The 25,866-nt window shown below is 42.7% G+C and overlaps 2 protein-coding genes across 2 annotated transcripts in view; both read right to left on the bottom strand.

Moving 5' to 3' along the window:
• Positions 1-4,580: 4,580 nt before the first annotated feature.
• Positions 4,581-4,817, bottom strand: Smim10l2b (small integral membrane protein 10 like 2B). Its single transcript, XM_028776907.1, has one exon. The coding sequence runs from the start codon at positions 4,815-4,817 to the stop codon at positions 4,581-4,583; it is 237 nt and encodes a 78-aa protein (XP_028632740.1).
• A 12,777-nt stretch (positions 4,818-17,594) lies between these two features.
• Znf449 (zinc finger protein 449) overlaps positions 17,595-25,866 on the bottom strand; it is a gene marked incomplete at its 5' end in the record, with an annotated part of 11,167 nt that continues 2,895 nt past the window's right edge. The window contains 2 exons of the mRNA XM_028776928.1: positions 17,595-18,594; positions 18,756-18,869. Of these exons, the coding sequence (XP_028632761.1) occupies positions 17,711-18,594; positions 18,756-18,869 (998 nt within the window). The remainder of the gene's footprint in view (positions 18,595-18,755; positions 18,870-25,866) is intronic.

Genomic DNA, 25,866 nt, shown 5'->3' with positions numbered 1-25,866 from the left:
GACAATGTCCCATCTCTGCATGGCCCCAGCTGCTCCCCATAGGGAGCTGCATTTGGAGCAGGCCTGTTCCCCAAGGCCCAGGATGCCACACAGACAGGTCCTTTCAGTTTTGCTATTCCAGCATTTTGCAACCCACCTTTCTAGTCCTACACAGGAACAAGGGGTCAAGAACTGTGCTTCTGCTTCATGATCTATTTTAGACCCCTGCCCCCTTTTTGAACACAGAGACGATGGTTAGGTGTGTGGGGGGATTGTGCTGAGATTTAGAATGCTAAGCATGTGGCACAGCAAGATCCCCCTGGGTGTCAGCTAACATCACATGATTCCTTCTCCTCCTAGTAACAAGGATGCCCCATGACCTGATGACTAATGTCAAAGCACACGAAGGTTACTTAACCAATTAACGCAAGTTGTGTGTGGTACGCTCTGCTGTGTCAGGGGTCACATACAACTAAGGAGGAAGGCTTGCCTCAGGCTTTTCTGTATGACCATTGCAGCTCCAGCCTGCCCTAGGTGGCCTTCTCTCACTATCATACTGGGGATCCTGGTTCTGGGTTGGGTATTCCATTGCATGGTTTGCTGGGTCATGTGATCTGAGAGTGCTAGAACCACCAGCATCCTAAGGAGATGACGGGGATGAAGAGAGCAGAGCTCAGGGACTTGGGTCTATGTATCTGGCACATGCTACATGGAGTCACATGCAGCAGTGTTAGGAGTCCTCATTATGGTTCTCTGACTCCTTGGGAACCCTTGTAGGGATGTAGTGAGTGTAACCGCTACTTGGGGTGTACTATTCCTCAGCTGGAGCACGGTTTATGGTGTATAGCATGGTGTATGACAGACGCTCCTCCCACATGTTCAAGTGTCTTCCTCCCCAAGCTTCTGGCCCCTTCCAGTCTGTAGCTTCCTCCTTATCCTGCCCTCCCCTTGAGCCCCACTCCCTCCCTCTATCGTCCTCCACCTTCTTTTTTGGGGGTGGTCTTTTGAGACAGGGTTCTCTGTGTAGCCCCAGCTGTCCTGGAACTTGTTCTGTAGTCTAGAGTTGGCCTTAAACTCAGAGATCTGCCTGCCTCTGCCTCCCAAGTGCTGGGACTAAAGGCGTGCGCCACTATCTCCTGACTTCCCCAACTTAATCTCATCTAGTTTTTTGACTGCTTGCCAACGACCCTCCCATCTGAACCCTAGCAGTTCCTGGTTTCACTGGGGGAGCCCAAGGCAGTGTTACTCTGAGTGGACTAATGTCAGACCCTAAGGCTAGGAGAAAATAGGCATAGAGTACCAATGCTATATGCATGGGTTATCTTTTCAGAAGTCTCTGAGCTGCAAAGTGACCTCTGCAGAAGACCAGTTACATTTCCTTTTACCCTTGAAATTCGACTTCAGGGAATCATTTTTTTTGACATCAGTCTCTAGAAGCAAAGGGAAGATCTATGCTTCTTGATCAACTAGATCGTTCTGGGCCTGGCTCCAATGTCACTCATTAGGCACACGGAGGTGGGAGCAGACAGTGCTGGTTCTGTCAAGAAAATCGGGAAGGAGGTTCTGAAGAAGTTTCCCTGCTCAGCTCTGGATTGCCCTCTTGGCTTGGAGCTCAATGTCCCATGTCCCACCCACTTCCCCACCCAGGGTATGGCATGACACTCAGCAGAAACAGGAGGCAGCCGGGCAGTGTTCAGTATACAGACTTTCTTTTATCTTTGAGAGACAACAACATGTGACAACTTCAGAAACCACACCACTGACCAGACAGTGCTGGCCATTCAGAGTCCCATCACACACACAAATGTAAGGTCATCCAGGTTAAGTCTCTGAATTTCTTGACGCTCCACTGCCTGCAATACAGATTGCAAATAAAGTGCACCATGACATCATACGGAGAGGGCACCATGGGCGAACAAGTGTAGCCAAGGGGATGGGAAAGCGGAAGCTCACAGATTAACCAGGACCAGAATGGGACATGAACTCAATGCTGAGTCTTAGCTCTGCCCCCTCCTGGCTGACACCACTGGGTCCAAAGTCCAGCCCAATATCAGTGCCTCTGATCTCACACCATAGCCTTGCCTGAGCATGGGCAGGGACAGGCTTTCCTGTAGTCTAAGGTCTAAGAGGAAGGGGTCTCAGATTTCATACTCATTTCTCCTAGTAGTCCATGATCCTTCCTGTACTTGGAAAACAGAGGACTCCCAGGAGCTCTTCTCCCTACCCAATAACAATATTCCCCTCACACACATTTACATACAAGCACACACATGCATTCGAATATACATACATGGACTTCTAGTGAAACTTGGGAGAAGGAAGCCATCGGTCCTGTCCTATGATGAGCAGCATTGGCCATGTGGCAGCCACCTTTCAGTTTGTGCCCTTTGGGTGAGACAAACTGAGACCTTCATCTGGGTCCCTGACTCTGAGTGGCCAGTTGTGCCACTCTGTCCCTGGGGCTGGCTGGCATGCTTGAAGGTTGCTGTATCAGGAATGGAATGAGTAGACCTTGAGATACCAGTGCCAGAGGAGCTGGGGGAGTATGGGATAAGTCGTAAAAGTATCCCTTGGGCCGTTCTTGGGCATTTAGAGATCACAACTTCTGGCCTACATAGGGCCTCCTGGACAGGCTGTCCTCAGCTTATCTGGATGAGATTTCCCATGTGACGCCAGGGATGGGCCTGCAAGCCTGGTACAGAGAAACAGGGCCATACCATGGGTCTCAGCCCACATCTCCTCAGCCTTCCAGTGACATCATGACCCTATAAACCACAATGCCATCATCACTACAGTTCACTAGCACACAAGTGCTCAGGAACCCTTGGTCAAGCACCAGAGAAGTGGGGGGCTTGGCTCTGGTGGGGGACTAGACATTTTAGGAAATGCTTGAATCTCCCTCTCTGTTTATAAAATGAACTGTTCACCTGTCTTCTAGACCACTCCAATGAAATACAGATGCCTAGCTACCCTATCTCATGGCCTCTCTTTCTCCCTATGACCCCTGGTAGCTCTCCACTCCCTCCCAACCCCAATGCCCTGCCAGGTCATGAAGAAACTGCAGAAAGGGTGGAGGAATGCCAGTCCAGGATCCCCTGTGTAACAAGGGCAAGTCCCAGGCCCTTCCTTAAACCCCATCAAGTTCATGAGATGGGAGAACACATCTCCCTCACAGTGTTGCTAGGAGATATCAGTGTCCAAGGTACACTGGCATGTTTTCTGTGGAGGGACCAGGAGACCTGAGCCACCTTACCCCTGTGGGCTCAGCAGAAAGGTCCTTCTTCTAGGCAGACTCTTCTCTCAGCTGCTCCCCAGGCTGCTACAGGAGCAGTGGCACCTCTAGGATTCCAGTTGAACTGTTTGGAGAAGGGGTGAGCCATCACCCGGAAGACCAATGCCTGAGAAAGAAAGAGAGACTTCAGAGTTGGCCTCCTGTGTACTCCCCTTCTCTGCCCTATTCTGAGAGCAGCTGCCTGCTTCTGGAGTCCTTCCTATTTCTCCACATCCTGTGGCAACACAGCAGCCATGCCGCTCATGGCTGGTACACAGGCTTCTGGGTCTCCGGAGTGTCACTGCAGGTCCTTCAGGGAGCCTGGGCAGACAGGGAGGGTGGGAGAAAGTAGCTCGTGGGGGAAGAGATGGTTAAACCAAGTATTTCCTGTTCTTCCCTTACTGCAGATGCAGAGCCTAAGGAATGCCCTCAGACAGGGTTAGGGAAAGAAGTGGCTGAGTGCAGTCCCCTGCCCCCACCCCCAATAGTGCTGGAGGCAGTTTGGGAAGGGCCGTGAACAGCTGCGGAAAGTATCCTTGGGCCTCCCTGCCAAGAAGGGGACAGGCCTGGTGATTGGTTCAAAAACAACTGTTCGTTTTATCTGCTTGCCTGACTTAGGTAGAGATGGGTGGATAAATCTTAACTGTCTAGGGCCTTCCTGGGAGCTCACTGGCCCAAATCCTCTCCCATTCAGGGTGACATCTCATGAGTCCTCTGCATAACAAGGCACTGGATGCCTGGAAGGTGGGTGGGAGGGGCTCCCTGTCTGTGTGCTGGTGATGAGCTGACCCTCCACGATGCCCCTCACCCGATCAAGGAATCCCACTACCAGGGAACTGGAAAAGCCTCGCCTACCCTTTTAGTTTCCCAGCTTGGCTAGGCAGCAGGTGTGTCCGGCTGTATTCTCTACTCCCACAAACCAGGTGTCTGGGTATTTAGATGCCATGGCCACATGCCTACCTGCCCCCATTCCAACCTGTAGTCGCCTACCTTTAGGCACAGGGCCTGGTAAATCCAGTCCTGTGGTAGCAGCATCCCTTCTTCTGGGCTCTCCCGCTTTCAGCCAATGGGGAGGCAACCAACAGGTTTGCCAGACTCTGGTGATTTTCTGGATGCAGAGGGAAAGGGCTGGGCTGTGAAGGTTTTTGCGGTATGGGATGCGGTTCCTTAGGCCCTCGGCAGAGACCTAAAATGGAGAGGCCCGGGCCGTGCCGCCTGCGCCCCCCGCCGCAGTCTCGAGGCACTGTGCGGCCCCGCTGTCCTTCCCGCGGCCACCAGGGTGGCGCGGAAGGAGCGGGTGGCCCTCTCCGCAGCGGCGGAGGGCGTTTGCTCACTCGATCCGCACCTGCAGGCGGACGTTGAGCATCACGGAGGCCACCATGTAGAAGTAGGGGAAGTTCACACGCAGGCGCCAGGCCAGGTCGAAGAAGGTGAGTAGCGTGCGTGTGAGCCCCTTGCAGAAGGCACCATAGGAGCTGCGTGTCGCCGCCCAACGCGACAGTCGCACTGCCAGGCCAGATAGGGCTGCCGCCGCCGCAGCAGCAGAGAGGGCCGCAGTCACCGCCATTGGCCTGGCTCACCGCTCACCTGCTGCAGAAACAGCTCTGCGCCGCGCCACGCCACCCGATGCTGTCCGCAGCCCCGCCCTAGGGCTCCGGGGTCCTTGCAGCCTCCAGTGCTCCGCCCCCAGCACCGCCGCCTCTGTAGCTCTCCGCCCTCCCTCCAGACCTGCGGCTGCTCAGCTCCGCCCCCTCGCTGCAGGCTCAAGACAGAAGCCCTTCCTCTAGTTCAGCAGGTATCCTTAACTCATCCAGGGTCCAGCTGCCGCAGAGTGGCTGTACTGCTAGGGCCAGACTTGCTTCACCCCACTGACACAGTCCCCACGGATAGGAACCCTTTCCCCACGAAGTTCCGCACCTTCCAAGTGCTTGTCCCACCTGTTCAGCTTGTTCTTTCTTGCTAGAGTTTACAGAGACTGAGTGGCTTGGAAGCTGTGCTCCTAGGATTCCCTGGCGAAATCGGCTAGGATGGGGGCAGTTAAGGACTAGCTCTTGGAGACTACTGCTATTTCGATAGGAAACTATATCCAGAAATTCTCTCCTATGCACGCTAACACCCTGCACTGTCTTCCCAGGAAGCCAGGTCAAAGGACTCATTGCACCTTTCTTTATTCTCATAATGTACTTAACTGTCCCAAACAGTGCCATCAAAGCAATGGCGCATGCATTTTGTTCCTTTTCTGTTGTATTTGCTGGTCGCTCTTTCATGTTAACTTCTAATCTTTACATCAACAGGTTCAATCAAATCCAACCCAAAGCCAGATCGTCTCTGGAGATGCAGGGCAGTGTTCAGTCACCTATGCAAAGGTGAGGGCAAAACCAGCCAAGATTCTACACTGCAGTGTGATGCTCAAGCACTGTGTTCAGTAGGTTAGGCACAGGAAGTGCATTTTTGTCTTAGGATGTTTTCAACTTACAATTGGTTTGTCTAGAGGTAAGGAGTGTAAATCAAAGATCGTCTGTATACATTGCATTGCTATGGAGTAGAGTAACCCCTCCATCCTCATTTTTATTTTATAGCATGTCTTTAGTTATTCTCGAGGCTGTACGCATCCATGTAATTTTAGAATCAGCATGTCTGTGAGTGCAAAAAGGCATCGCTGGAAATTGTGTTAAATTAATAGAACAATTTGAGGGAGAAACTGACACCATTTCTATGATGATTGTACTAACTCATGAACACAATCTGTCTTTGTTCATCAAGATGGGTTTTTTTTTTAATTTCTTTTATTGGTATTGAGGTCCATTATAAAGATTTGTTAAAGATACTCTAAAATACTAATTTTCTTTGAAGCCATTTTAAATGATTTTGGACTTTTGATCTCAGTTTCCATATGCTTGCTAATTATTAGTATATAGAAATATATTATGTATGTATGTATATGTATGTATATGGATTCCTGTGTGGTTACATAGGCATATGTAGCATGCCTGTTTGTAGAGGCAAGAGGACAAGCAAAGGAAGACTATCCACTTTGTTTTTTGGATAGTCTCTTAATGGCCAGGGGCCTTCCAAGTAGACCCGAAGACCAGAGAGCCCCAAGGATCTGCCTGTCTTTGCCTTCCCAAGTTCTGGGATTAAAAACATATGCCACCACCCAGTGGAATGGCACATGCCTTTGATCCTAAGCACTCAGGAGGCAAGGACAGGCAGACCTCTGCAAGTTTCCAGACAGCCTGGTCTACATAAAGTCCCAGGCCAGTCATGCCTACCTGGTGAGTCTGTCTACAACAAAACCTCCAACAAACCAAAAACAAGCAAGCAGGCTAACAATCCCCACCCCATCCCTCCATGCCTGACTTTTTACACGGGTTCTGGGAATGTGAATCAGGTCCTCTCCCTTTGTGCTTTACTTTCTGAACCATCCTTCTACCCTTGAAATACAAATTTCTATGTGTTCATCTTGTGTCCAGTAAAGGAGTTAAACTCTTCCTCTGTTTCCATGAATCTTTTTCCTCAGAACTGGGACAGTTTCTAACTAGAATATCACATCCTGTACAAATTAGGGCAGTTCTTTTTGTTCTTTCTAATCTTTATATCCATTCCTTGTCTCATTGCAGTGTGAATTCACAGTGCTAGGTAGAATGATAAGAGTTAGCTGCCCTAACGGATGTGTAGCAGCAAATGCATTTAAGTCACTGATGCTGAATATATTTAAAATTATTATAAACTTTCATATATCTAACTTTTTGATTCAGAGTCTCAATCTGTAACCCATACTTGCCTGGAACTCATTATGTAAGCTAGTCTTGCCTTACTTTTGTGTTATTATTTTAAGTGAACAGTGTCTCAGTCTCATGTCAAACATACACGGAATATTTGAGTGCATGTACATGCATCCTTGCAGGGGCACATGCCTGTGCGCTCTCTCTCTCTCTCTCTCTCTCTCTCTCTCTCTCTCTCTCTCTCTCTGTGTGTGTGTGTGTGTGTGTGTGTGTCTGTGTGTTGTTTGACTCTAAGATCCAAAACCAGGGGATGCGCTCTCACAGAAACACACACAGTCAGGACTCGCTGCAATAACATGAGGTTTAATGATACTAGTGCACTAGGACTCTCTCGCATGCAGGCAAGAGAGCCCCAAACAAAAGCTGGGACTAGTTCTTATACAGAGTTCACGAGGGCAAACCACAAAGTCTGACCTTTCCAGGTCCGGTCTCTAGGTGACTCAGATTATGACAAGGAGTGTCCTGGAATGTGTCTGTGTGCTCTGGGCCTTCCTCACTCGAAGGTGGGTTCCCTCTCCCGTGGTCTGAGGAATGTTAATCAGCCTATCCCTTCTTCTTCTGAATGTCAATCAGAGTGTCCTCTGACTAAGGAATGTGCCCCTCCCAGGATGTGTCCTGGGACAGTGGGGTTCTTTCAAATTTTAAGTTCAAACCAAGACCCGAAAGTCCTACAATGTGTGTGTGTGTGTATGTGTGTGTGTACATGCTTATACTTGCAGAGGCTGGAAGAACTTGTCAAGATCTCAGCACTAAAACTACTTACAGGTGTTGGCTAGACACCTCGATTGTTATGTGGTCTTGGGATCTGAACTCCATTTTTCATTATTGGCATCTTCATAATTCCACATCAAGTGCTTTTAACTGCTAAGCCAGCTAGCTCTCCAGTCCCTAGTGAAAGAATTCTTTTTTTTCCAAGTAGTATTTGCATGTGAACTACAACCTAACCTCAACTGTTTCAACTCATTACACTTGCAGACTTTTCAATCTACAGCACTAGATTGGGATATGAATACCTAGGCAGGAAAATATAATACACCCAAAGATACATGAATTGGTGTCATGGTTGTAGCTAAAAAAGAAAGAAAGAAAGAAAGAAAGAAAGAAAGAAAGAAAGAAAGAAAGAAAGAAAGAAAGAAAGAAAGAAAAACAAACCTTCAGCTGGGCATGGTGGTACATGCCTTTAGTCTCAGCACTCAGGAGGCAGTGGCAGGCAGATCTACTTGAGTTGTTTGTGAGTTCAAGGCCAGTCTGTTCTACAAAGCAAGTTCTATTTAGAAAAACCCTGTCTCAAACACCCCTCCCCAGGAAAAAAAATCAAACAAGCCATATATTTAAAGGAAGTAAGCAGAAAAAGTAGGCATGATAGTGCATGTTTACAATCCCAGAACTTAAGAGGCTGAGTCAAAATAAAGTCCAGCTTGGCCTACATACTGAGTTCAAGTCCAGCCTGGACCACATAGCAACACCAGAGGTTTAGACTGTCAATGAAGACAGTTGCTGAGGTTCTTCAAGGTTAGTTTCTTTTGAATATTAGAAAATCAACCCCTTGGGGTACAGAGTCAGTAAACTGAAATATAAATGTTTTGGGCACATTGTTCTTTCTATTAGATCAGCACTTTTTTATTTTTTATTTTTTAATTTTTTATTTTGGTGTTTTGAGACAGGGTTTCTCTGTGTAGCCCTGGCTGTCCTGGAGCTCACTCTGTAGACCAGGCTGGCCTCGAACTCATAAATCCGCCTGCCTCTGCCTCCCAAGTGCTGTAATTAAAGGCGTGCACCACCACTGCCCAGCTAGATTGGCACTTTTACTATAAAAACTTCTTTCAAATAGCCCTATTGAGATAAAATTTTATACTGGGTGACTTAAAAGTTTGGTCCAATATAACCGAACTTATAAGTGAGGTCTTCCAAGAAGCTACTGAAGAGATCAAATAATTGTCTGTGACACTTAAGCTTTTTATAAGTTCCACCACCATTGGGCAACTCTGGAGAGCACTGGGCTAATGTTGATACCCTGAATGTGGGCTGTTACTTCCTCAGATTATGCCAGATGTAGACTGGAGCAAAGACAAGTATAAACGCCATAACAATTGCCTGTTTTCTGAGATTCTCCCATCCATTTCCTGAGAAATGTAAGCCTTTGACTTATTTTTATGGTCCTAAACATGCTGATTTCAATGATTAGCCAATATCAAAATCTTATTCATGTTTTGGAGAAGAGAAATTTTTGTACTCTTACTCTGCCATTTTTATCTTGTCATGTTTCAATGAAAAATGGACACTTTAAATAATACTGTAGCAACTTTAGACATCAATCCCTCATGGACATACTGGTCTTGTTGCTTATTTGTTGAATTAATTGACTAGACTATTTCATCAACGTTGATTTCCTTGTAACACAGAGCAACAATGAGTAAATATTTTATATAATATTAGAACAATTTAGTGATTATATAATGTTGGAAAAATAACGTTGTGGTTACTAGGACATATAAGTAACGTTATGCAGACCAAGATTATATTTAAGAATATATATATGTATATACACATACACATATATGCATGTAGCAACAATTCATGAAAAAAGAGGTCATGACTTTGAAAGAGAGCAAGGAGGGGTTAAGAGGGGGAGAAAGGGAAAGGAGAAATTATATAATATTATCTCAAAAATAAATGAAAAGAGAAACAAAACATAAATTGTTCCTGACACGAATATGGCAGTTCCAGGTTTTTTTTGGGGCATTCTCTGGCATGCCTTTATGAAATGTATTTTTGAATAGTATATAGTAATTATGTATTTTACGGGAATATGTGCTAGTTTAATATATTTTCCCACAACTTTTAGTTTAGCTTTTTGAGCATTGTGGACATGACTCCTCATGACCGTATTCACATGGTCTCCGTTCCTTCTCTTCCTACGCTCCCCTCTCAAGTCCACAGCCGCTTCTGTAATTAACATCGCCACACACACATGCATGTTTAAAACCTATTGCTTTCCACACTTCTACTTTTTAAGTTATTTTGTGTTTAAATTTCAGGTGTGGCTCTTGTTGACATTATTCGGTTGGATCATACTTTAAAAAAAAATCCACTAAGGGGAGCTAGAGATACCTATGATTAAGAGCACTGGCTGTTCTTCCAGAGGACACAGGTTCAACTCCCAGCACTTACATGGAAACTCCTGACTCTCTGTAACTCCAGTCCTAAGAGATCAACGCTCTTTCCTGGACTCTGTGGGCATTCCACACATGTGGTGTACCAACATGTTTGCAGGCAAAATACCTATGCATACAATATTTTTAAAGAAGAAGAAAATCCATTCAGCCAGTGTTTATATTTTCTTTTCCTTTTTTTTTTTCTTCACAACAGGGTTTCTCTGTGTAACTCCTGGCTGTGATGGAACTTTGTACACCAGGCTGGCCTCAGACTCAGAGATCCACCTGCCTCTGCCCTGAGTGCTAGGATTAATAGGCGCGTACCACCACCTCGCTACATTTTCCCTCACTAGCCCATTCAAATAGAATGTTATTACAACCTGGGAAAAGGTTCTATGTTTAAACCTGTTTAAGAGGGAACCAGGTTTGATACCCAGTGATCTTGAGCCCTCCTCTACCTCCTCAGGCAACAGACATGCACTTAGTACTCAGAATAAATACACTCAGGCAAAAGCCATTCCCATAAAAATTTTTAAAAATTAAATGAATGTGACTACTAATAAGATAGGCTGTACAGTGGCCATTTTGCTATTTTCTGTATTTATATTGTGTCCTATACCCTTAATATTTGCTTTGTTTTCTACTTTATTGCCTTTTACTTGAAATAGATGCTTTTCTGGCACACAGTTTCACTTTGAGTATGTGTGTGTGCTGTGTGCAAATGTATATGGGTGAGTGTCCTTACATGCACATGTGTATGTGGAGACCAGAGATTGACATGTGCCTTCTCTGTAATTTTTTGAGAAAAGGTCTCATAGTGAACCTAGAGCTTGCTGTTTCTTGGCTAGATTGACTGCTGGCTAATGGCCCTTCCGTGACCCACTTATTCTCCAACCACCCCACCTGATTACAGGTATGCCACCATGTCCAGCCTTTTACACAGGTGCTGGGGGTTCGAACTCAGGTTTTCATGCTTGTCCAGCAAACGCTACCTACTCAGCCATCTTCCCAGCCCACACCTTATGTTTTTGAAACTAGGTCACGCACTTTTCAGAGCTCACTGAATAGGCTAGGCATGCTTGCATGTGAGTCCTGGAGACTGTCCCATCTTTGCCTTCCTAGTGTGAGTGTTATCAGCATGCATGTGAGTTGGGCTTTGTACACTGGGTTCTCTCTCTCTCTCTCTCTCTCTCTCTCTCTCTCTTTCTTCTTCTTCTTCTTTTTTTTTTTTTTTGGTTTTTCGAGACAGGCTTTCTCTGTGTAGCCCTGGCTGTCCTGGAACTCAGTTTGTAGACCAGGCTGGCCTCAAACTCAGAAATCCGCCTGTCTCTGCCTCCCAAGTGCTGGGATTAAAGGCATGCGCCACCAGTGCCCGGTGCTATTTTCTTTTATTACATTGTTTTTAGATAGGGTCTCACTATGTACCATGAGTGCATGCATGTGCACCTCTCCCAACTCAACCTATTGAGTCCATTTGGTGTTGCTTGTTATGTACACGTGTTTGGGGCTAACCACTTGGGAGAGCTTACTCTCTGGAGAAAAGTGATTGCTTCTCTCTCATTGCAGCAGTTGAATGACTGCCTGTAGCTCTTCATCTAAGAGTAAGACCTTGTGAAACTCCTATCATCCATGCTGGCATATCAACTGGTATTGTCATTATGCAGGTCTTTGTTTAGGCAAGCATACTGTTGAGATTTCATTGGTTCAGCTTCACTGTTATGTCTGGAAGACACTAGCAGCAGGTACTGTGCTCTTCTGCCTCTTAAAATAGTCCTTCCCTGTTTTTTGAGATGTTCCTTGAGCCTTAAGTTTAGCGGTTGCATTGGAGATTTAATCCCTGGGCTTGGCATCCCCATGATTGACGCTTGCTCTCTGCATTTTGATCAGGTGTAAATTAAAAAAAAAACCAACTGTAATTTTAGGCAGATTTCTCAGTTCTTATCCTGGTGATTAATGTCTTAATTTAGAACAATTGAGTTTAATTTGTATCCCAACTTTAGCAGTACAGTAAAATTTGTATTACTTTATGGCTACCTGAGAGCCTGTAATGTGCCCTCTTCATCATGCTGGTATTACAATAGTAAGACTTGTAACTTGGGATCCAAGAGTGTTTCTGGTAAGCCAAGTGTGTGAAGCTGTAATGTCTCTTATGACCTCCTCTCAGAACACAGCATCCTATCAAACACTTTCCTTCTGTAGCCATCTCACACACACTCAAACTCAAAGACAAGGGATCAAAACCTTGTATGTTGTTGGAAACATAGCAAATAATTTGCAGAAATGCTTTGTAATTATCACAGTAGGTTAAAAACACAAGCTCTCAGGTGGTGGCGACGCACACCTTTTATCCCAGCACTTGGGAAGCAGCAGCGGGTGGGCAACTCTGTGAGTCGGAGGCTATCCTGGACTACAGAGTGAGTTCCAGGACAGCCAGAGCTATATAGAGAAACTCTGTTTCAAAAAACCAACGAACCAAACCAAACCAAACCAAACAAACCAGAAATCAAGTCTTGGAACCTTTACCAAGGTTGTTTGTTTAATAAACATAGAACTTCTTAATACTAATCACAATATTTGTTTGTTTCATGTGCTGGGGTGGGGGTTATGGGGGGCTCCACCCTCTCACAGGACAAGGGACTACGTGAGGAGGGGACTGGGAGAGGGGGTCAGCAATCAGGCTATAAAATAAATAAATAAATGAATAGAAAAATGCAAAAAAGAAAAGAAAGAAAAAGAAAAGTGAAGGAATTGGGATAAGAAGTACAGACATCCTTTCTCTTCCCCTGGTGTGTGTGTGTGTGTGCCTCTATGTGTGCACGCCTATGTGCATATCTGTGTGTTTCTGTGTGTGTGCCTGTGTGTCTATGTGTGTGTGTCTGTGTATATATTTGTGTGTGTGTGCCTGTGTGTCTACATGTGTGTCTATGTGTGTCTGTTTGTGTGTGCCTGTGTGTCTATGTGTGTATGTCTGTGTATCTCTGTGTCTCTGTGTGTTTGTGTGTCTGTGTCTATGTGTGTCTGTGTAAATGTCTGCGTGTGTGTCTGTGTGTGTATGTCTGGGTATGTGTGTCTGTGTGTCTGTGTGTGCCTATGTACTTGTGTGTCTGTGTATGTCTGTGTGTCTGTGTATGTGTGTCTGTGTGTGCCTATGTGCTTGTGTGTCTGTGTGTGCCTATGTGCTTGTGTGTCTGTGTGTATGTCTGTATGTCTGTGTGTGCCTATGTGCATGTGTGTGTGTATCTGTGTGTCTTTGTGTATATGTGTGTATATGTGTGTGTATATCTATGTGTGTGTCTGTGTGTGCCTGTATAAGTCTGTGTGTATGTGTCTGTGTATCTGTGTCTGCATGTGTCTCTCTGTGTGTACCTGTGTCATGTGTGTGCCTGTATGTCTTTGTGTCTATGTGTGTGCATGTGTGTGTTCATGTAAATAGCATTTTAGGATGAGGGACTCCAACTTTTCCAGGATGAGTGTCTGGAGGCAATGCAAACATTTCCTTTCAGTCCAAATCAAGATGAAGGGCCTTGATTTCTTCTCCTTTTACAATTACATAGGAAGGGTATCTAAGGGGGAATATATAGATAAAAATATGTAGAATCTATTTTAAAAATATGAGTAAATAGGTTTCTCTTAGGGTTAAGGTATGTTGTGATTGTCAGAAAGAGCTTCAAAAGAGCTGGGAAAGGCAACCTATACTGTATTGCTGAGTGGAGAAGGAGATCTAGCCCCTCACAGAAACTGTAGTGGTTAAGTACCTCAACTGGGGACTGAGAAAAGAGATTATCAAGGCAGAAAAACTAAGAGTTGAAATCCCTTCCCACCTCATGACACAGATGCTACAGTTTGACTACAGATGACAATGGGCAGAAGGAGGGCAGGCACTGACAGAGGGAAAGGAATGCAGCTTGTGCAGTTTCCGGCCGAGCCCAGCACTGGCACCCTTCTGAATGCTATGGGTACTGCAGTGCAAGGGGGCAGTGTGCAGCACTTCTTCTGCAACCTTTAGCAAGCGCCAAGGGCCTGACTTCCCTATTGTAGTCCTTGGATGAACAAACTTGGCATGCAAGGAAGCAAGCCCTGCTGATTCAGGAGGAAAGAGCTGTGGAAAACCTTAAAGGGACTCCTGTGGGTTTCGTCTGCTCTCAGGAGAGGCAAGGACTGGATCTTGGGGGTGAATTCTGAGCCTGCCTTGAGGAAACAATGCTACATATAGTTGGTTTGACCTCCTCTGTTTACTCAGACAGTATTCAAATTGTAATATATAATTTCATAGGACATTAATTTTTTTCTCTTACCCAAGGGAAGGTGACATTCACGGAGACAGAATTGGGAACAACCTAATCTATATGTTCCTATTCCTTAACAAGAAAGATGATAAAGACAGTAAAGCAGTAGAGGGAGAGGCCAGCACTCTAAATATTATGTCCATAAAGGAAATCCCCATATTCTATAGCTTTGAGGATGCTTACCAAATTTTATAAATTCAAATCTTTTAAAAATGATGTTTGAGCTGGGCATGGTGGCACACATGCTTTAATCCCAGCATTTGGGAGGCAAAGGCAGGTGAATCTCTGAGTTCGAGGCCAGCCTGGTCTACAGAGTGAGTTCCAGGACAGCCAGGGTTACACAGAGAAACCTTGTCTTGAAAAAAACAAAAACAAAAAGAGGTTTTAAAGCATCAATAGAATGAAATCTATTTTTCAATTATTATACAGCAAAACCAAAAATTAAAAATGAAAATGGCAAAAATAAAACTGAAAATGGCTAAAAAGGAGAAAATCTATTGAAAACTATCATAACAATTTTATAATCAAGAAAATTATGTATAAAAATTAGACTGTGATCAAAGCCATACATAAGAGAAAATCCATAAACTCAAGTGTTTTTATTATCACACTAAAAAGATATAAAGTATAATATGTCTGATATTTATTAATGCTGATACTGTGTAGGACCTGAACAAAATATATTTCATTTAATCTTTCTGATACTTATGAGGTGAGCCCTGCATATTACCCTTTAAGATAGGAGGAGGTAAGTCCTGTACATAGCCCAATTAGGCATGTGTGTGCGATGTACTAACAATGTAACCTGCATCCAAGAATGACTTCACATGCTTTTTGATTTAATGCCATGAGGTTACTAATGGTTATTATTCTATACAGGGCACATTAAGTAACAAAGGGGTGAATATAAGATGCCTTCTACCCTGTATAAATGTCTCATGACATAGATGAGGGGATGCAGGTCATGTTATGATGACCAGTAAGGAGGCTGACGCTGACTGTGTGAGATGGTAGAGGAACGCCTTCCCACAGCACTAGGGTCGCAGTCTGAAAAGTGAGTCCAACTTGGGGTGGCCATATAGATGTCTATTGGGGTGCTTGTTGCCATGCTTAGGGAAGTAGCTCTAAGTTGTTCAAATAATTATTTAATGCAAGAGAATCAGAAAAAGCATATATACATTTCCACTTTATTAAAATTGTGTATAAATACAGAGCAGTTGGGCACATCCATTCTAAGGCACTGTTCTGGTTTGAATGCAATTCCACAAGAGAGAAAGAGAAGCCGTTACATTCTGTCTTTTTAACCTCTACATTCTGACTCCTCCCATGTTACTGGGGTCTAATTTTAATCCCAGAATTATTAGCAGCATCATACAGGGACCTGGATGCCAAGGAAAAAAGACACATCCTGGCTCTGGCACTTTATATGATTTGGCACTTAGTCATAAGCTCTCTCTTGTACTGTTTTCCATTTGTTACCCAACTCTTGTTTAACTAGAGATACTATAAACTCTTTATGAGCCTTACATATGAATTATGTTTTTTACTAACTTCCATTAAGACTAGGACAGGCCAAGTTAGGCACATATACATACCCGCCAAGTACTTATACATCACTTCCAAGAACTTTCTTAGTTCTACTTTAAAGATGACTGTGTTTCTTCATAAAGGGAATATATACTTGAATGTCCCATTTCTTGTATCTAATAACAAGGACTAAGCTCAATGAGGATTTTCACATATCAACAGCTTTAATTGATGAGATTTTCTCCCTTACTATGAGACTTGAGTTGTTACTATGATTACATCAAAACACTTATATAAGTACCAACTCTGTGTGTGTGTGTGATTACAAGTAAAATTCAAAAAGGTTAAGAACCACTACATAATTCATAAATTATGTGAATTAGTGATCTTCACCTCCTTAAAATGGTGTGTGTGTGTGTGTGTATCTAAGTATAATTAAAACTCAGAGGCTACAAATCACTAACCCACAAATTATATCAATTAGTGACTTTAAACTCCTTGAAATGATGTGTGTATAATACAAAATATGTATATCTTCAAATACTTTTTCATAAAATCCTTGAAACTAGACATAACTAGGTTTTGAGTGACAGGACTACACTGATAGCTATAGACATACTAGTTTAAGGCAGTGTGTCCCAAGGGATACTTGCAGAATACTACTGCAAGTTATTACTATGTGTACATGAAAAATGTTCTGGGCTCAAATAAGTCTGGAAAGTGTTGAGCTCCAAGAAGTGCCTCCTTTCTAGACAAGGACCTTTCCAGGAGCCTTATTTGCTGATAAGCATCATGAGTCTAGGAAGGACAAACAGCTAAAAGCAATTCCCAAAATTATTTGCAGAACATCTTACAGAACAAAGTATTCTGTGACACATACTTAGAAAAACACTGACGTAGAGAAAGGATACAATTTCAAAAAGCACTGAAATAAACAGGAGCGAACCCCGAAGCAGGATGAAAATCCATGCAGACTTGTTCTTCAGTCCATCTAAATCCAGTTAGATTCTACTTGTACAACATCAACTGCAAGTTACCTCTGCTAGCCCTAGCACACAGTTATAAAGAGAACACTCCATTCTAGTGAGCCACTCTAACCCCCATCACCACAGACAGCCAACTAAGCAGACCAGTAAACTCCACAAAATTCCAAACTTAGGATCCCAACTTCTCTAAGCATAAGACTGTAAATGGAAACAAGCCTGTTCGTTAGGCCAATGACATCCTCTTCACCATAATCCCCCTGAAACAATTTTTTTTATTTTCAAGTGTTGACAAAATTCACTGCCTCATTTCTTGCTACTTGTGGCACATCTATCTCCTAGCTGCTTTCATAATTACACAGGAAAGCATTGTGGTAGGATTGTAACTGACAACAGTACTCATCATTAATTGGTCCTACCTATAAGCAACTGCTACCGTTTATATGCTTTGTGCTTATGCTTATCATGGTTGACTTGGAACCAAATATTTCCACTGCAATTAAACAACAGAAAAAGACAGAAGATATTAAATTCAGAGAAACTGCGAGAATGCGTGGACATTCTAGAACTCATATACCTTGAAAGATTTTTTTTTAAAAATAGCACCCCTCAAAGCTTCACTTACATACTCAGACAAAAGGCTTCTAAGACAAACAGCTACTGCAGCCTACACTGTTTCTGAACTAGTGTTAACTTTGCTAGAATCTGTTTCCCTTAAAGGTTCTTAAAGAAGTCCTCTGAAGTGTGTGACCTGGTGCATAATAAGGCCTGCTCTCTGCCTGAAGCTTTTAGAACAATGAGTACACTTGTATGGCTTTTCCCCTGTATGGATTCTTAAATGAATTACAAGGCTTGGTCTCTGTCTAAAGCTTTTCCCACAATAACTACATTTAAAAGGTCTCTCTTCCGTGTGTGTTCTCTGGTGCAAAGTAAGTGCCGTCAGGCGACTAAAACTTTTCCCACAATTGTGACATCTATGAGGCTTTTCACCTGTATGAGTTTTTAGATGTCTTTTAAGACTCGATCCATGACAAAAGGTTTTGCCACATTCAAGACATTTGTATGTTTCTTCTTCAGAATGGGTTCTCTGGTGCCCGAGAAGGTGAGAGCGCCGAGTGAACCGCTTTTTACATACCGTGCATTCATAGGGTCTTTCTCCCGTGTGTAGTCGTTGGTGTCTGTAAAGGTCAGAGCTACGCAGGAACCTTTTTCCACATTCAGGGCATTTGTGAGGTTCCTCTCCTGAATGAATTCGCTGGTGCCCGGTAAGTTGTGACTTCCGAGCGAAACATTTGCCACACTGGGGACATCGGTGAGGTTTGTCCCCAGGACTCTTTTTCTTTGGAGGCTTTGGGTTGAGAGGTTCTTCCAGGTTGGGGCTCTCAGGTCTCTCTCCTAGAGTGGGGTTCTGAGGATCTCCGAGTTTTGTTAAATCTGTCTGTATATCCTCGGGGGATGTTTCCCAGTGATTTTCTAACTGCACGTAGTCTTTCTGCAAAATGGGTCCATGGAGAGCATTCCCTTCTAAAGTTACAACAAATGGGTACAAATTTTCCAGTTTTTTCTGTTTTGAAGTATCTTCTTCATTTTCTATTCCCATCTCAAAACCTGAGAAGAAATGGAGACTGAAGATGTCATTGTGTTGGGGGTGGGAAGTGAAGGAGATTGGTAGTGAGTGTAGAAACTCCTGAACACAGTGCTGAGCTCTGCTCCTGGTTACTGTTGATGCTTCCCCACCTTCCCAAGAATATACATGAATCATTACTTACCAATCTTGGGATCAAGTAATTGTTTCATTTCTTTGGGATCCTCTAAGTCTTTTACCCAGGGCTCTTCTCTATGATCCAATGGGAAGTTCATGTCAAGCTTTGGTAACTGATAACCTGGTCATAGAAGCAAAAGGGAAGAAGCATGACACTGTGGTTCACCATGGGGTTTTCTAGAATATAGGCTAATTGCATGGATACATGCCTCCTTCCTCCTTGTTATCGTTCCTTCATCTGGAGTCACTTATAAGAGTCTTTCTTAAAGATAAGAACAAAACAATGGAGAAGGTTATCCTTCTGCACTTTCTGGTGAGTGAGTCAATGTGTGCTGGAGCAATGCACTCAGTTAGTTCTGTATTTGTTGTGACAAAACATTTATTTATGCTAGAGCTAAAACATGGAGCAAAGCTTTATAAAATGTTGGTATACTAGAAACTGGGAAATAGTGCTATTCACTTCTTAAAGAAGACCAGGCTAAACATATGTATCAAAGAAGAGTCATGTAAACATATGTCAAGAAGAGTGGTGTAAACATACATATCCTAGAAGAGTGGTATAAACATACATGTCAAAGAAGAGTAGTGTAAACATACATGTCAAAGAAGAGTAGTGTAAACATACATGTCAAAGAAGAGTAGTGTAAACACATGTAAAAGAAGAGTAGTGTAAATATAGGTGTTAGAAAATTGTTTACTGGAATAAGTTCTCTTGACCCTTCTTAGAAACATTTCCATTTTATTGAACTTAATTGGAAGCAGCAAAAAGCAGTGTTTATGTATCAGCAGAAGTCCAGATAGGGAATTTACAAAAATAATCCAAATTAACTGCCAGGTGTGTTTCTGTCTGACACCCTAAGTACAACCACGTCATTTGTATGACTTGCTTTCCTATTTTTTCTGCCCCTTCCTCTCCATCCTCATTGTTGGTCACATATACTACTGTAGAGTAAGATATGGTCTAGAAATGGTCAACCCGAGATAACAAATGGGCTGCTGATTAGATATTAGAATTATTAAAATGGCACACACAAGCAAATACTAATTCAAAGAAAAAATTGTATTTCAGACTAAGACATAAGAAATAGAAAATCCTTGTTTAACAAAAGATCATGTATTTCAATTTTAAGACTATGAAATGAAAGACAGAACTCAAATGGATTTCTGTGCTGGATGTGATGGTGCACGCTGTAATTCTACACTGAGATATGGCAGTTGCAAATTCCACCCCAACCTTGGTTACAGAGTGAGACCCTGTCTCAAAAAGAAGAAAACTACACTTCCCAATTCACCAGTTGATCTTTGTTTGGATTTCACAGTTGAGATGAGGGTAATATGGAATAGAGCGAATAAAACTGAGGGTCACAGCTCAAAAGAAAGCTGCTGGAAGGAAACTACAAGTTGGACGAGATTAACAGCCTAAGCTATACAAGACTGACTCAGAGACCACTCCAAGATGGCGGATTGTAGCCACCCAACAACTGCTGAGTTTTCCTGGGGATAGGATTGACACAGCAAGAGAGGAACTAACTACCCTTTGACATAGCTGGTGGCAGGATGTCACTGATGTTAGTTGTGAAAAGACAGAGATGCAAGAAAATGTAGATCATTCTGGAGAGTAGAACAGAGGACCAGAAAGAACACCCCTGTATATGGTAATGGCATAGCAGAGTGAGGATTGAAGCAAAGAAAAGGAGAAACTCAGAAAACACAGCCTTCAGCAGTATGCAAAAGCACAGCTGAAAAGGACAGCTGCTAGGGGTGGAGAATGGGGATAATCTCTAGGAAATGTCACAGCCCTGGGATGGGGGACGCTCCTTGGAGTCTATGGAGGAGACCTCAGCTGAGAAGCATAGCAGTGGGGAATATGGAACCTTAAGAGGTTACCTCTGTAGCAGCAAGACCCCCTAGTGTAGGAATGAGGACACCAATCCACCCACAAAACCTTCTACCCCAAATCTGACCTAGCTACAAGAAATGCAGGGACAAAGATAGAGCAGAGACTGAGGGAATGGCCAACCAATACCTAGTCCAACTTAAGACCCATCCCATGGGCAAGCACTAATCCCTGACACTATAATGATACTCTGTTAGGTTTGCACACAGGAGCCTAGTACAACTGTCCTCTGAGAGGCTCCACCCAGCAGCTGACTGAATCAGATCCAGACACCCATAGCCAAACATTGGATGGAGCTCGGGGAGTCTTGTGGAAGAGTTGGGGAAAGAATTGAGGGCCCAGCCGGGCGATGGTGGCGCACGCCTTTAATCCCAGCACTCGGGAGGCAGAGGCAGGCGGATTTCTGAGTTCCAGGCCAGCCTGGTCTACAGAGTGAGTTCCAGGACAGCCCGGGCTATACAGAGAAACCCTGTCTCGAAAAACCAAAAAAAAAAAAAAAAAAAAAAGAATTGAGGGCCCTGGAGGGGATAAGAACACTACAGGAAAACCAACAGTCAACTAACCTGGACCCTTGGGGCTCACAGTCTTACCCATCAATCAAAGAGCATATACACGGGCTCAACTGATGCCCCTGTAAATATGTAGCAGATGTGCAGCTAAGTCTCTATGTGGGTCCCCCAACAACTAGAGCAGAGGCTGACCCTGCTCTTGCCTATCTGTGGTATCTGCTCACCAACAGGGCTGCTCTGTCTGTCTTCAGTGGGAGAAGATGTGCCTAACCCTGCAGAGACTTAATGTGTGATTGGGGGAGGGGTTACCCAGGGTGCCCTGCCCTCTCAGAGAAGAAGGGGAAGGGGATGGAGGAGGGACTCTGTGGGGAGGGACCTGGAGGGAAAGGCAGCAATTGGGATGTAAAATTTTTTTAAAAATTAATTAATTAAAAAATAGTATAGCCTAGATGTGGAATGTGACATCTGCATAGCACACTGGTACTGGAAAAAGTTCTATTTCCCACTGTATGATTATGGTGTGGTATTGGAAAGCCATCTTAAGGTCTTATCTGAACTGCTTCAGCATTCAAAGACATCTACATTATTGTTTTTGTATCCAGAAACCCACGAACCAATCTAGAAAGTGTTAGACTAAACACAAATCATCTACTGGAAAAGACTTACCCCAAACCAATGAAAGCTCTATGCTGTGTCCTTTCTCATTACTCTTAAAATATAGCACTTGAAATCTTAGACAGAACAACAAGGCAAGAGAAAGAAATAAAAGTGAAACAAACAGAAAAGGATGAAGCCAAAGTACCCTATTTCCAGATATGTTCTTATAGTTAAGACCCAAAGATAGAAGAATCTAAGATCTGATACAATCTCAACAAAGCGGCAGGATTCAAAATCAACAAAGACGACAAACAAGAACAAGCGGCTTTTTTACAAAGTAAAACAGTACTGAACTTGAAAAAGAAATTAGAAAACCATGCCATCTACTGTATCATCAAAAACTAGTAGGAATACAGTTGGAGAGAAGACGGTGACATCTGGCAGCATGCAGATGCTTGTAACTCTAGGTCTGGGGAATACGATGCCTCCTTCTGGCCTCTGGTAGCACTGGATTCATGTACGCCAATGCACCCATAATTAAAAATGAAAATAAAATATTTTTAAGTACCTAGGAATAAACCTAACCAAGGAAGTAATGAAAACTACAAAACATATATGAAGGAAATTGAGGAATATACTAGAAGATTGAGGGACTTTCTGCATTCACAAATTGGCAGAATTAAAATTGTAAAAATGGTACTGTTACCGTAAGTGGCCTTCTGATTAAATGAAATTTTCAAAATTCAAATTACATTTTCACAGAACTAGAAATCAACCCCTCAAAAGTTCATATAGAAGTACAATAAATAAAAGAGTCAAAAGCAGTCCTGAATAAAGAGAACACCAGAGGATCATAAGAGCTCACAGGGAAACCATCTCAAAACAAAACAAAACAAAACAAAAAACAAAACAAAACAACAACAACAAAACAACCAACCAAACAAAAAACCCCAAAGATCTTAATGTTAAATCCAACTCCTTTGAACTACTAGAAGAAAGTATGGTAAATAATTTCTGATATAGGTGTCAGTAAAATATTTCTGAAAAGTACTCCAATATCTTGAAGAATAGAATTGGCCAATGACATCCTATCATGTAAGAAACAAAACAAAACTTGTGAACAGTAATGGAAAATACAGAGTAATATAATAGCTTAGAAAACGGGTAAAAAAGTCTCTGCTATCCATCTGAGATGAATACTATCCAGTGTGTATATAAAGAACTAAGAAAAAAAAGGAAAAAAGAAACAACAAAAGAAGTAATACAATCAATTAATGGACAAATAAATTGAGCAGATACTTTTAAAAGTATGAAGTAAAAATGACCAACCTGGTGTGGCAATTCATGACTGTAACTGCAGCACCTGGAAATCTGAGGCAGAAGATTGCCATCTGTTAGAAGCCAATATAGGCTACATAGTGAGTTCCAGGTTAGCTTGGGCTACAGTCCACATTCCAATATGTACATATTTTTCTGTTCACATGTATGTTAGTCATATATGTTAATTTTTTGAGACAGGATTTCTCTTTGTAGCCCTGGCCATCCAGGAATTCCTTCTGTAGTCCAAGCTTCCCTTAAACTAGAGATCCATTTCTCTCTGCCTCCACAATTCTGGGATTAAAGGCATGTGCTACCACCACTCGGCTTCACATACACACACTCTCACACATATACACACTCACACACAAAACAGTTAGATAATATATGGTAACAACTATAATTCTGATATGTAGCTATTGTATAGTGTTTCCTCCAAAACTGAACATTCCAGTCTGCAGGGCAGCCTTTAAGATAAAAGGTAAACAACTCAGTATAGCTACAAAGAAGATTCGAAAACAGGCCAAGCTGCAAAGAAGACTCAGAGACCAGACCTGATACCTGGAAGAAGCAAAAACTAGTTGAGTGTACTAGAAGAGGTTTAGACCCGCTGATGCACTTAGAAAGCACACTCTCCAACCTGTTGAGCTGCCTGCAGGTTGTGCGGTGTGCTCCAGGTCCCCAGCTTCGTGAGCTGTCACACATGTTGGTGTGGGTTTTGGTGATGCAGCTGTCTTTGAGTCAGTTCTGCTCCTGCAAGTAACACCTCACCCATATTCCTAAAAGCAACACTAATAAAACTCATTGGTTCACCAAGTTGGACTTTGGTGGTGTCTGTACTTGGTTTATCATGGGTTCCTACCCGGGGCAAGTACTTGTGTGTATAGCATCTTCCCAGGAAAAGTCTTATCATACAACAAAGTCGTTCCCCTGAGCTTTTTATTGTTATTTAATTTTTGTTAAATAAATAGCTGGGTAATTTTAGTCATTTCTACTCCTCCATTATAAAAAAGTAGTATATATGGCAGGTATCTCTACATGGCAGAGAAAATATTTAAAGACAGGATGGCTCAGAATTCTCCAAGTATACTGAAAATAACTCATCTATGGAAGGGAAGCCCAGTGATTTCCAAGTAGGATAAATACAGAATATCCACAGCCACATCACAGCAAAGGCAGTAAAAGTGTGTGTGTGCGGTGGTGGTGGGGGAGTGCTGGAGAGATAGCTCAGCAGTTAAGTCCACTGACTGCTCTGCCAGAGGTCCTGAGTTCAATTCCCAGCAACTACATGGTGGCTCACAACCATGCATAATGGGATCCAGTGCCCTCTTCTGATGTGTCTGAAGACAGCTACAGTGTACTTACATACATAAAATAAATAAATCTTTAAAAAAAAGTGTGTGTGTGTGTAAAACCTTGGAAAAGAGAAAAAATGACATACGAATTTAGGTAGAGATTAAATTTGATTGGATTAAAGTTAACAGAGGGGCCAGTATAAGGGCTCAGTAGGTAAAAAAGCCCCTACTGTCAAGCCTGCTGACACAGATTCAATTTCTGTGATACATGGGATAGGTCTAGGAATATTTATACACACATATGTAAATAAATGAATGTAATAAAGTTTTAAAGTGAGTAGAGAGCAAATTTAGTAAAACACTAAACCAGAAAATAGAGATTTAATTATACCAATTTAGTTTGAGGTGAAAATGTCAGTTCTCATTAGAAGCAAGGAGGGGGGGCTAAAATGCAGTGGGGGAACACAGTCAAAGTGCATAAAAAGAAATGAAAACTGTCAACTAACAGCTCTACATTCGACAAATCTGTCTTGCAAAAAAGTGAATATCCCTGAGATATCCCTGAGAAACAAAACAGAATTCACTGCAAGCCAACTTACCTGAAAACACTAATATAATATTAAAGGGAGCAAGGTAGTTCTTTAGTTTACAAGTGAGAGGCTCCAAGATAGTAACTTGAAGCCACATAAAAAATAGTACAAATAAAAGTAGCCATATAATTAGGAAAGACATTATAAATCAACGGCTCTGCTTCTTTTCTCTCAAAAGATTTAAGAAAACAAGCATGGTACCATGTAGAAGGCAACCTATTTGTCAATGACAGCATATCTGAGGAGGGTGAGAGAAAAATGTATACATGCCTAAGAAATGACTAGAGTTGCCTGCTCAAACCCATCTAAAGAAAAAAAACAGAAATGATAATGTTAAAAAACAAAAGCTGTAATGTATTTGTTTTCCTTTCAACTTTTAGTTTCTTTAAAATTCTTAAGACTATGTATAGTAATAATCATAGCAATGTATTATGGGGCTTATAACATGTTTGATATAACAATCTGATTATAATATCATAGGTAAAGAATATAGTCCTATATAGGACTAATGCTTCCTTATTTTAATGACATTAGTAGTATAACTCTGAACTGAAAAGTAAAGCAGAATAGTAAACTGTAATCATTTACTGAGGAATGCTACACTATAAATATTTACCTAACACAAAAGAAAGCAGTAAGAGAGAGGAGCGAAAGAATCATAAGACATCAAAGACTAAGTAAAATGGCGTATGTAATTCCAACCATATACTCCTAAGAAGACTAAGTACGAGTGGACCAAACAATTCAATGCAAAGCGAAGTTCTGACTGGAGATTTGTATTCCTATTTGTATGGCTTTCTTTCTCTCTCTCTTTCTCTCTCTCAATCTCTCTCTGTCTTTCTCTCTGTCTCTCTCTGTCTCTCTCTGTCTCTCTCTGTCTCTCTCTCTCTCTTCTCTCTCTCTCTCTCTCTCT

The sequence above is a fragment of the Grammomys surdaster genome, unplaced genomic scaffold, assembly GCF_004785775.1.
Source record: "Grammomys surdaster isolate TR1022 unplaced genomic scaffold, NIH_TR_1.0 274, whole genome shotgun sequence".
Classification (NCBI taxonomy): domain Eukaryota; kingdom Metazoa; phylum Chordata; class Mammalia; order Rodentia; family Muridae; genus Grammomys; species Grammomys surdaster.
Note: the sequence above shows the minus strand (reverse complement) of the source record. Positions and strands in the feature narration are given on the sequence as shown.

Excerpts from the sequence above, each read along its gene's own strand:
- Smim10l2b (XM_028776907.1), bottom strand. The coding sequence starts at position 4,817 with ATGGCGGTGACTGCGGCCCTCTCTGCTGCTGCGGCGGCGGCAGCCCTA.